This window comes from Netta rufina, assembly GCF_964035555.1.
Source record: "Netta rufina genome assembly, chromosome: 4".
In the NCBI taxonomy this organism is placed as follows: domain Eukaryota; kingdom Metazoa; phylum Chordata; class Aves; order Anseriformes; family Anatidae; genus Netta; species Netta rufina.
In genome coordinates this window covers 6,384,266-6,396,445 of record NC_140127.1, presented here as the reverse complement: position 1 = coordinate 6,396,445, position 12,180 = coordinate 6,384,266, and the positions used below count along the sequence as shown (strand labels likewise).

General features: G+C 43.8%; 1 protein-coding gene across 2 annotated transcripts in view; it reads left to right on the top strand.

Annotated features, from left to right (window-relative positions):
• The window catches only part of TET2 (tet methylcytosine dioxygenase 2), a 69,825-nt gene that overhangs the window by 52,433 nt on the left and 5,212 nt on the right, over positions 1-12,180 (top strand). For both annotated transcript variants that reach the window (XM_084286639.1, XM_084286640.1), the window contains exons 4-9: positions 2,628-2,721; positions 3,714-3,922; positions 4,692-4,842; positions 6,974-7,063; positions 9,430-9,567; positions 10,941-11,301. In XM_084286639.1, coding sequence (XP_084142765.1) covers positions 2,628-2,721; positions 3,714-3,922; positions 4,692-4,842; positions 6,974-7,063; positions 9,430-9,567; positions 10,941-11,301 — 1,043 coding nt within the window. The remainder of the gene's footprint in view (positions 1-2,627; positions 2,722-3,713; positions 3,923-4,691; positions 4,843-6,973; positions 7,064-9,429; positions 9,568-10,940; positions 11,302-12,180) is intronic.

Genomic DNA, 12,180 nt, shown 5'->3' with positions numbered 1-12,180 from the left:
CACCAAAAGCAAATAGGTGTCTGTGCAGCGCTTGTCTTGAGCCAAGGAGAACGGTTTCTCAGCAGGGTCTGCTAGCTTGTGCTCATCACTGCACAGCCATGCACCATTAATGGCATATTAAATCCTTAGGATTATCTCCAAGTGATTAGTCCTAAGGTCCTTTCTCTTAGCACCTCCTTCCCTGTGGCTCCTGGGCAAGGCTTGCCCCACTACTTGTTTTCAGCTTTGTGAGCAGCTCAAAGGCATGTAAGCTGCAATCAGCTGCTTCTTGGGAAGGGGAAGTAAACGCTGACCCTCCTGAGAAGCTTCTTACCATGTACCTCCAAGGCTCTAATTGACTGTTTAATTCTTTAATATTCACAACTAGTACATAAAACAGGAAAGTCATTCACGGCATCACATCAAGTATTAGAGATGAAACTTTTTTCCATTTCTGGACTTAGGAATGTGATTTTCCATCCTTAATACCGACCTTGTCTTTTCTTCCTTTTCCCGTCCCATTAATTTCATTTCATGCTGGCAGAAGGAAATCCTGAGAGATTACAGATAACATACGTATAGGCAGCCAGGTTCAGCAGAGTCTAACAGAAACTGCTTGAACAATGGCAAGCTTACAACTATACATATTGCTTGAACTGTGTGATCCCAGGACAGACCTCCAGAGCTCCTTCTTGTTAGCTAATTTTGTATCCCTAAGAGAAAAAAAACACCCTAAAGAAATTCTCGAGCATGTGTGTACAGTTGGTGACATTAATCACAACCTAAGCACTTTTAAACTATCTTCCCATGACCATGAAATTGACTTTTAAGGTATTAGCACTGCCAAACAAACCAGGATCTGAATTGATACTGACAGTTGATATTTTAGCTACACCAGTTTCTTACAGAATCCATGGTGGATACCCATTTTTTACCTCTTCCTTCTCCCAGTCCCTACTTCATGCTCAGTGAGTTTTGCTCCCATTTTGCAGCCAATGAGCTCTGGACTGAAAGCAAGCATGACAAACATCAGGCACAAATTCTTCTGTGACAGTTGAAGAGATGTGAGACAAAGTCCATTTCACTTGCAGTGCTCAAGATAGATCGATAGTGGCACCCACACAGCTGTCCTGCAATCCAGATCAGCAGACTGATAGAAAATGTTAAGATCGAAAAATGTTTATGTGGCTAATTAAAGAAACAAATGTATGCTAACATCCAAGACTAGGTAGGAAAAAGTGATCTAACAGCTGCCTGCAGAACATGTGTAGTGCGACCTGATTTTATTTGTATAATTTCCTGCGACACTGAAATTTCACAATGAGATCACATCTAAAAATAAGTATTTTTCATTTCCTTTACACGACAGAAGTTTTAAATGCAAGTAATTTGCTCTTAAATATGTCACCGAGATTTTAGTGCAAAAACAAGAGGGATGAAAGGTCAAAAGTTCTCAAAGCAGCTTTCAATGGCTGTGTAACACGAAGGAACTATCTTGATTGCTCCATAGGTAACAGGCAAAAAGCAGGAACACCGTGACTTAGTCCCCATGCTTGGACATATATATATTTAAAAAAAAAAAAAAAAAAAAAAAAACAGCACCAATGAGAGCAGCAGATTCAAGAAAAGGAGCTGGAGGTGGAATTTGCCCAGTCCCTGAAACGCAGCCAAGTCAGCAGCGAAGCTGGAGCTGCAGCTTTGCAGCCACGGAGGTCTCTAGCATGCAGACTTCGAGCAGCAGCCTCCCCTCAGCCCCGGCATGCTCTTGGCTCAGCAGCTGGGCACCCCCAGCTGCAGCAGCCCTGGGGCAAGAATAAGCTCAGGAAAAGCTCAACAGGTCTGATGCTTGCTGTTAATTCAAGACTTGCTTCACTTAGCATTTGCCATAGATTTCCACCTGGTCCGTCAGAGGACATGGGAAGTGGATCCCCTTTGTTCTGAACAGCTCTGGGGCTCAGTTCTGCCCTGAGTGCATCGTCACCTCGACTGAGTGCTACAGCAGGAGTGGAGCTTGCCTGCCTTTGTCCCCAAAAGACACACACAAATGGCATCATTTGAGGGCACCTCGTGATCCTAATTCAGTATAGAAGGCTGGCAGAAGTAAATAAGTAACAATTTATGACCGGATGATAAAGTAAAGGAAATAGATATGCAGCAAATTAATCATGGCTTAACTGATTCACACTGTATCTAAGCCAGAAACAAGCACAGAAAATTAATAGAGTGACTACTGCATGCCAGCTGTTCCATGACAACTTCATTATACAAATTTCAGAGTGATAACTGAAAATTTAACCCAGAAATTAAAGACAAATGTAAGTTTCCTTCCCAAAACAGAGAGTCTTCAAGCCCACTTTTCAAAATGCCATCTATAACAACTCCTCTAGAGAAACGGTTAAAAGCTTTGGGGCTATTAATGTGTTACGGGTAATTCTCACTCCGCTGTGACGTATTAAAGCCATTTGCCTCTTTTAACGTGTTAATTCGCCACCACTGTAAAATCAGCCAGATAAACTGCACTGCACACCCTTCCCTGTAATTCACAGTATTTATTTTTTAAGATAAGCCTGGTGAGTGTACTCCATCTTTTAAGTGTTTCTGCAGAACCAAATGAACCTGCTTATTGTACGTGTTTTTGTTTGTTTAAGATTTGGACAGAAGGGTAAAGCTATAAGGATTGAGAGGGTTGTCTACACTGGGAAAGAAGGCAAAAGTTCTCAAGGATGCCCTATTGCTAAATGGGTAAGTGATGTCCACAAAATAATGCTGATCTAGGTCAGTCTGGTGGTTCCTGCATCAGCCAGCAGTGACGTCCCTCTGTTAGCTGACGCTGGGGAGCTTAAAATAGCTCACCGCAGGGCGCCCGCAGCCCGCTCCCACCGCTGTCTCTCACACTCCATTTACTTGAGCTGCATGGAAAACAGCGAGAATAAAATTTGGCCTAAAGGCACGAAAACCCGAGGAGGGAGGCAGTTAAACTTAGATTTAAGACCCGTGACTCCAGCCGTTCTCTCCGCTGTTTAATTTTACCTCCAAAGAAGCGCCGTAAGTACACCACGGTGATGTTTTGAAAACGCACTCCCAGTTGGAGCGAGGAATTAGTACACCCTCTTAGCAAACACTGCCTTACTCTGGCACGAAGCGCTGAGTGGTTTGGGTAGGCTGGGGAAAGCCGGGATGAGGAAAAGCTGATCTATGATTATAAGTGTTTCTGCATGCCAGACGGCACCTTTTACAGAAATACCCACAGCACTGAGAAGCAGGGACACTTACTTGAGCCGGGTGCTGCTTTCCTCTCACTGCCATAACGTTTCTGTGAGTCAGGGCAGGCAAGGCCACAAAACAGAGCGGCTGGTGACAAGTGTAGCTGTTTAGGCATGCTAGGAAAAGGGAGAGATGTCGTACAATGACACTGCACTCATACCGTAGTGCAGACTCGGGAGAATAATTCTGCTAAATCAGAGCATGGGGGATACCATGCAAAGCTGTTTTCCACCGCCATGCCATCAGTCAGCACGCTTAGAGCTTCGTTAAAGGGAAGGGCTTCGTGCCCCGGCCCCTATCAGTAGAGGGGAAGAACGGCGCGAGTTGCCAGAAACAAAGAGGAAGAGGGAGATAGAAGTGACCTCCCCCCACGCACACTAGTGCTGAGGTTTCCTCTCCTCTTCCTCTTCACATTAAGAAATGCCTTGCTTGTGTTGGGGCTCCGGGGGTGTGTGTTGCTGTGCATGCAGGTAGTCCGCAGAAGCAGTCAGGAAGAAAAGCTACTCTGCTTGGTGCGCGAGCGAGCGGGCCACACCTGCGAGACGGCGGTGATCGTGATTCTCATCCTGGTCTGGGAGGGAATCCCGACCAGCCTGGCCGACAAGCTGTATTCGGAGCTCACCGACACCCTGAGAAAGTACGGCACGCTCACCAACCGGCGCTGTGCCCTGAACGAAGAGTAAGTGACACAAGGGCTTGGCTTCAGCCGGGGACCTGGCGTCTCCGCTGGCTCTTTTCCCATAAACGCACACACCTTCAAACCCTTTCAGACAGTCGGAAAACCCACGAAGCTTTGGAGGAGAGCAAAGCAAATGTTTTTTAAAAGTAGGGAAAAAACATCTTCCCAGAGTTGTGAAGCCTCGCTGTGTATTTAAAGGAAGATGATTTAAAAGAAAATCGCAGCTGGGCCCAGGAAAGCAGACACCTTGAAATGAAAACGAGGTGCACTAAATCACACCGTATGCCTACAGAAGCTAGCCTGAATCTAAAGAAATTACACTCTTTTTTCCATGTCTTTCTGGCAGCAAAGAACATTTAGATCAAAATAACTTAGCGATGGCTGCATTTTACATGCTGTGGCTTCGTGGGTAGAGTTGTGTTTCGGAAATCTTTGCCAAATGCTTGTCAGAGAGCCCCAGCCTTGCAGTGCCAGCAGCATACGCCCCTCCAGGTACCATTAGTGACCCACCCATGGAGGCTCCTTGCAGACATCCACCCTTTTGAGCTAGCCCGGGTTTCTCAGATCAATATAGGAAACTTGCTTTCCAACCACGCACCTACTTGTTGCGATAAATTCCTCTGCTACAGTTCCTCTGACTGCCTCTTCCACTTCCTCGTTATTTATCGATGGAAGGAGATCCAGGACTGGTGCTTCCCTGGCAGAACGCTGTGGGAGCACCCCGGGGTGACCCGCCTGCTGCTAACAGCCGTCTTCTCTTCCTCTTTAGACGGACCTGTGCATGTCAAGGGCTGGACCCTGAAACTTGTGGTGCTTCATTTTCCTTTGGTTGCTCCTGGAGCATGTACTACAATGGTTGTAAGTTTGCCAGAAGCAAGATTCCGAGAAAGTTCAAGCTGATGGGGGATGATCCAAAAGAGGTTGGTGGCCATTTCTAAAATGAAAACGTGCCTCATTTGCAAGGAAATGTTTTCTGTCACTCTGCAAATAAGAGATCCAGTGCAAGAGAGCAGGGGGGCAGAGCCCTGCACGCACGTAGGGCCATTAAATGACTGCCAGTCAGAGCTGATTGATTCCAGTCACCGAGCCAGCTGAACTGACTGTCCAAATTCTGACAGCTGGTAAAAGCCCTGAGACTTGAAACCATGTTTGCAGGCTTTCACAATTAGAAGAAAGGGCACGGCCTGAATGATTGTGCCCGCATTAGGCCTGCAATCGGGCATTCCCCAGTGGCAGAGTGGAAGGTTTACCAGCTGAAGGCGTGTAACCTTGCAACTGGGAACTAGAGCATACTGCACGGAGACTTAACGTGGTGAAACTCTGAGAGTACAATAGGAATAAGAGGCTGGGAAGCCTCGTGCTACACACAGTCTTGCCCCACTGATAGTTCCCAGGCTGGGCTCTGTGTTACAGCAAGCTGGTGATCATTTAAAACAAGTCAGAGGAAAACAGCACCAACTTTAGCTTGGACACAGGATGTCTCTGAAGGTATGATTGCAGCAAACCCTGGACACCTCCAGCTATTCGTGTGTCTGGGAGGCTCTAATGGCCTAGCTTGGTTTTTGGCATGCACGTGCAAATTTAGTCCCTGGACTGCTGCTCATATACGGATGCATAGGTCCAGAGCTTTCACTATATTCTGGGATCTTACACAAACCCAAACATTTCTTGTATGTGATCAGAGAGTCGGGCATGCCTGCATGCTATGGCCTGTGCTGAAAATAGCACACTTTATTTAGAATATCATCATAATTACCATATAGGTTTTCCTCCCTGCTGCTCCTCTGTGTCCCCCAGCATTACAAAACAGCTCTCCTTCAATCATATTGTGGCACAAAGCCTTCTTTATCATAGCTGCAATCCTAAACCCCCCAAATTTTCTAAGCTGGATACCTGGCCAGAGCTCACTAGGGCATTCTTCCAACTTGCATTCCTGGATTTGATTCCATGCAAGCCAGAGCTGGGCAGAGAGGATGCTTTTACCCTCCAGTCCTGTTCCCGAAGGCAGGGGCACACATCCAGACAAGGGTCTCATAGCATAGACTCGGTTTATGGGTGATACAGACAGCACAAATAGGATCCTTACCAATAAATGCTCGAAGTTATGCTTACAAATGGTAACCATACAAAAGGTCACAGCAAGATGTTCTCTGACAATTTCACAGTGTCATTTTGGAGTCCCAAATTTTAGGAGGAGATACAAAACTTTAATGTACCAAACGTCACTCTGTCAAACCCATAGGTTCTTCACACCTTCATGAAATACTCCTAAAAGCCAATACACCACTCCATTACGCCACCGTTCTCTGTGTATTTGAAATGAAAAATAAGGGCTGCATGTAAGCAAGGTCTTGAGTTTGGAATTCTCTTCCTGAGAGGATGGGGAGCAACTCTGGAGTGTGTTACCGGAGTACTTCATTTTTAAAGAGCCCTTCATTTTGAGAGCATGTCCATCTCCTTACAGAAAGGTGAAATGTGGTCGCTCCTACCTGCATAGCACCAACTCCTAGGTGTGTCCACAATTCTTGATTGCATGAGGACTGGGAACTTTTTGAAGTCTAATGCATTACAATAATTTTAAGTTGCTGCATGAAAAGACAATTTAAATGTGTTGAAGTGCTGTTATCGCAGTGTGTAAAACCCTTAAATTGGCCGGATTAACTTGATGGAGCATTCAGATATTATTTCTCTCAAGCTTTCTAAAGAATATTATTTCCCCAAAACTCCAGTAGAGAAAATAACGAGGGTCATCATGCCTGGACCTAAAACACCTTCATATTGAAAAATTATAAATTCTTTTTAAGACAAACCAAATTAAAATTATAGTCTGTGATATCCTCTCACAAGGATCACACTACCCTACTATTGTGTCTCTTTCAAGGCTGTGAAACAATATAATTAAAAGGAGATTCATAATAGTTATTGTCCAAACCAGAATGACCACGATCTAGGCCTTTACATATCTATCACTCCGTTTTAGCAGACCCTAACTTTTTAGGTCCATACATAGGGTATGGAAATGTCACTGAACTCTATTTCGTCTGCTAACAGGAGGAAAAACTAGAATCCAATTTGCAGAATCTGTCAACCCTGATGGCGCCCACCTACAAGAAGCTTGCACCGGATGCATACAACAACCAGGTATGGTGGGGGGAAAGGGAACTGGAACAGTCACACCATCTGATTTTTACCACACTTTCCCCAGCATTTTATCTTTGAGCCATACCATTCATGTACATTTCGTACCAGCCTTCCTTTGACATCAGGCTAAAGACAAATGGAAATCCTCAATGCCACTTAAAATGCTTTCAAAAGTAAAACTAGCAGAATGTTACCCACTCAGTAAAGCTAATCTTTTCACCTGCATAAACACAACAACATTACTTCACACTTGAGCAGAAATCCAGCTTTACAACACAAGGCTTCTGGATTTAGGGCGATTCTCCAGCCAAACTAGCAAAACAGCCACAGAGATGGTTCAAGACTGGTGACAGTGTCATTAGGCAGCGAATTATATTGCACTTGAGTCTTGAAACTACAGTTTCAGTTCTGCTCTCTCAAGTGACAGTTTTCACCAAAGTGGCCATTACAGACGTGCTTTTAGAACAAAGCTTCATATACTTGCATCAAAATTTGACGCCGTACCCTTTGAAATGTGTTAACTATTGGCCTTCATTTTTGTTGTTCAGGCTTGCTACCATTACAAACACTCACAGAACTTACAGCCTCCTGGCTACCAGCACCACTGCAAACTGTGACATCTTCTTTCTTTCCTGTTGACAACATTAAGCCCAGTCAAAACACTCCCTTGCTGTAGCAATCAGCACAGAACAGATTTTCCACTGTAATGCAAGCTAACGTGAAACTGCCCATTTATATTTGCAGTTAAATTCACTCCTTTGCTGTGTATTTACTAGCAACTAGGCAGGGTAAGCAGGTTTAGTACAGACTGATCCGATTTCACTTACCTGATCAGATAACGCTTGGAGACTCATTCTGGAGGAAACTGTGGCTACGTGCCCACTAGCTGTGGTTATCTCTCCAAATATCGTAGAGACATTCTGCAAGAGAAGAAAGGAAGAGGAAGAATTAGAAATGAGGGGGTGGTGAAAAATAAAATGGTTCTTTGCTTGGGTTGCTTTCTTTTCTCATAAAAGTTCTTCATACAAACCGTATGCCTGACACTAGCTGAAAATACATGCTTTCGCAAGTTCCAACTTCTACCTTAGATAATAAGCAATGTGTATAGCCTGGCCTATTTCGGGAGTTCCATGCAAACCTTGAATTTGTGGGGAAACAGAGATCAAGCTATTGTCAAGTGTCTTCAAAGGGAGATGAGCAAGACCTGATTTGTGTGGCTGCAGTAGCAGGTTATAAAAAGCCAAAGCTCTAACCAAAGCCAGTCCCCCTCTGAATCACAGAATATCCCAAGCTGCGAATCCTGAGAAGAGATTCCAAATTCCAAAATCCGTTCTAATCCATGTCGGGACTGCAGCAGCATTAACCGCTAGAATTGGAAAGTGTCTGTTTATCCCACTGGACCCAGCAGCACATTTCATACAACCTCTGCAGCGATACATTTTAAACACACCCTTTAAATCTAACCAAATTATAACGTGGATACCATTTCGAACCACCCTCACTGGATCCCAAAGGAGTCTCCATGTTTCAAGTTTTCTTCTGATTTTTTGTTTTTAGATTGCAGTGAAGTAAATATTCCAAATATGAAAAGCAAAATTACTATGAGCAAACTAGACATCTTTTTAGGGATCCTGGATCAAGACTTGGCAAAATTTCTAATTTCCCATTAACTTAGAACAGGAATTTCAGCAACGCATTTTACGAATGGGGTTTCATTTCTGATTTTCTAAATATAATATGAAACTGCCATTTGGGTGAGGCTTGATCTTCCATTACAAAATCCCTTCTTTTTGTGTAAGGTTTATTGTTGCACTATAAACTCTTTGCAAAGCTCCTTAATAATGAGTACACGTATAGAAAATACGGCCTTGACTGAATTATCATTTTGGTCAGGGGTTAGTGCTGCACTAAAGCTAATGAAAATAGGCTTTTAGTGTGCCAAAATATTACAAATCAAAAAGCAAATTATTATTTTTCATGAAGTCATTCTGAAGTCAGTTTTCTAAAGTCATTTTCCCTTAATAGCTTGGTGTATTTCCAGACTACACAAACACATCACTCTTGCAGTGCCAGACACCGAAACCATGCACTGTATTTGTCATGTAAAAACAAAAACCGCTGGCAGGGAATCAGGAGCAATATGCACAGAAAAGTATTATTGGCCAGTTTCACAATCCCAGCAGAGACACAAGGTAACAGGGAAGCAAGCAGCAAGGAGTGAAAGAGGCATATAAAACTGCCACAGAATTGCTTGATTTTATTTGCCTGTAAGAGCCGTATGTCACCACCCCGAAGATGTTAGGAGAGCTGCCTGCTGTTCGGTGCTAAGCCCGGGTGTTGCAGCGATACCTGTTGTCTGATTGCAGATCGAGTACGAACACAGAGCACCCGAGTGTCGCCTGGGGTTAAAAGAAGGTCGCCCATTCTCCGGGGTCACTGCCTGCCTGGATTTCTGTGCTCATGCTCACAGAGACTTACACAATATGCAGAACGGGAGCACACTGGTAAGTCGGCGATGCACAGAGCCTCCTTGTTCCAGCGCTAATTGCATACAGTTAATTCATTAACTTCAGTCTGTTTCAATTTATAATTGCGTAACGTAGATTGCTAAAAAAAGAAACGTTAAGCAGTAATTGAGCTAACTTATTACCCCCCTCCACAATTTTTCATTCAACTGAATGAGACTTATGATGTATGAAAGGAAGGTTTAATATAGAACTGGTAAAGGAGAAACCGTGGAGACAATGGCAGGAAGGTTCCAGCAGGGCTGAAATGCCTGTTTCAGCTTTCCCGGAACAAAATGATTTATATTTGTCATCTTGAAATATTTTTTTATAACTACTTTGGATTATATATCTCCTAATAAAATAAAAACAGAAGCAGATGACTGCTTTTCATAACTTTCTTCCGAGGAGAGTTTAGAAAGCTGTGGATTTCATTCCTGCTTGGGATGAGAATACAGCCTGCAAGCCTTGCCACCCTTAGTAATGTACGTGCTCACTTGACACTTTTCCATTCTGAACTCTTCTGAACACTGCATTTGCAACACTTCTGTACAAGATATCAGAAAAACTAGCCTTTTTTTTTCGATGGTTATTAGATTATTTCTGTTTCCTGCTTATTCTCTCTCTGTGATAATCCAGTAACAACTCAAATTTGCCCCGTTTCCAGGGTCTGACTTAGTTGAAAAGTCAACCACCACCAATCAAACACAAATTCCTAGCTGAGCTTTCTTCCTAAGATTGGCTGATTCAATGATTCTGCCGCAGAGTATGTCTGTATCAGCATCTTTTCCTCCACTGAGATACTCCCAATGCCTGTTTTAGCTGGAGCTAACACAGTGAGCATGCTGCAAGACACAACAGGACCCTCCTGAAATCTTTGTGCACGTTAACATGACTGTCTCCTCTGCAAAGTGCTGGAAGCTGCCATTGTAAGGGGGTGTGAAATACAGTGGCAGTACGTTATATTGCTCACTACTTCAAATAGGTACCTGGCTAATAATCTGTCACAGCAAACTCTTCAGTTGGGTACAAAGTCCCAGTTCTCACTGTTTTAGCTCCCTGCCCACGCGGTGCTGTGGACCACACAGTTTATTTCATGTTAGGTGGCACCCGACTATACTGCTCATTTCAGTACCAGAAACAGAGATGTATGTACTTTGTGTTTCTATTTACACTGTCCAACAGAGCAATGGAAGAAGTGAAATTGCAGACTTCTTGTGATAATGCTTAAATTGAGCAGAAACTTAAAGTTTCCAAGCAACTTTCCAGATGCTGACAGTGTCAGGGCAAGGTAAAACACACAAGCTAGTATTTCAGGCAACTTCTTCTCAGACTGGTTGGAGAGAGTTACTCTAACACCCCCTTTCTGACAGGTTTGCACACTAACTAGAGAAGACAATCGTGAAATTGGCCAAACACCTGAAGATGAGCAGCTCCACGTGCTCCCGTTGTACAAAGTCTCTGATGTGGATGAGTTTGGAAGCGCTGAAGGCCAGGAGGAGAAGAAGAGGAATGGCAGCATCCAGGTCCTTACCTCCTTTCGGCGGAAAGTAAGGATGCTAGCGGAGCCCGTTAAGACGTGCCGGCAAAGGAAGCTAGAAGCAAAGAAGGCAGCTGCAGAGAAGCTCTCCTCCTTGGAGAATGGGTCTAGCAAAGCTGAAAGAGACAAGTCTGCTGCAGCACGCAACAAGCAAGGCAACGCTGAAGCGGCAAGTCACGCGAAGCAGCTAGCAGGTAAACACATGAATCTGATCAGGATCTTTATCAAGTGGTAAGCTTCCTAGAAACTGAGGCCATTTACAACGAGTCTCTAGAAAACCATTTTTCACAGCACAAGAACGTTTCAAACAAAAGAGAAATTCTTGAATGTAAATATCAATATTGCATGTTTATAAATACTAGAATGCCAAATTGTGGTCAACTCAGAGAAGCAAAAAAAAAGAAAAAAAACAGACATGAGAAAGCCATGACTGGATAGCTGACGCCTGTAGAAGTCAGGTGCTTCTACAAACTCAACATATTGCAAAGTACCTTTAAAAGACTACTGGTGCTAGGAGCTGTGAAGAGAAGTGTGTGATGTTGCTGCTAAAGAAAATGTGACCTGCACATCACTCGCTGTCTGCCACTGTTGCAGAGAACATCATAATCCGAGTGGGTTCTAGCCTAGCCTCTTTACCACTGTATATACAAATACTCTGCTTCAAGACCAAAAGCAGAGCAGAGGTTTTTCCATAGTGGAGTAAGAGTTTAAAAATCCATTTAACAACCCCTGGCAGTTCCCATCAGTAGATTTAGAGTCCTGGGCAAAGGAGTTCCTCCCTCGTGACTATTTGATTGTTACAGCAGCTTCCACAGAGAGGAATAAAGCGATACCTCCAAGGCTGCCCAAAAGGTCACCGAGATGCCTATGAATAGAAGTCAGCTGTCCTGTGACCCAGGCTGGGGCTCTAACCATTAAACTATGCCACTTTAATGAATGATGGCTTTTCCCTTGTGTCTTCAATTAATCTCACTTGGTACTGAAATGTTCCCTCTCTCAGTGAATGTCACCTTTGTTATTTTATTTTATTTACTTGTTTAACATTAAGCTAGGGCCATTTCTTTCTGAGGCAG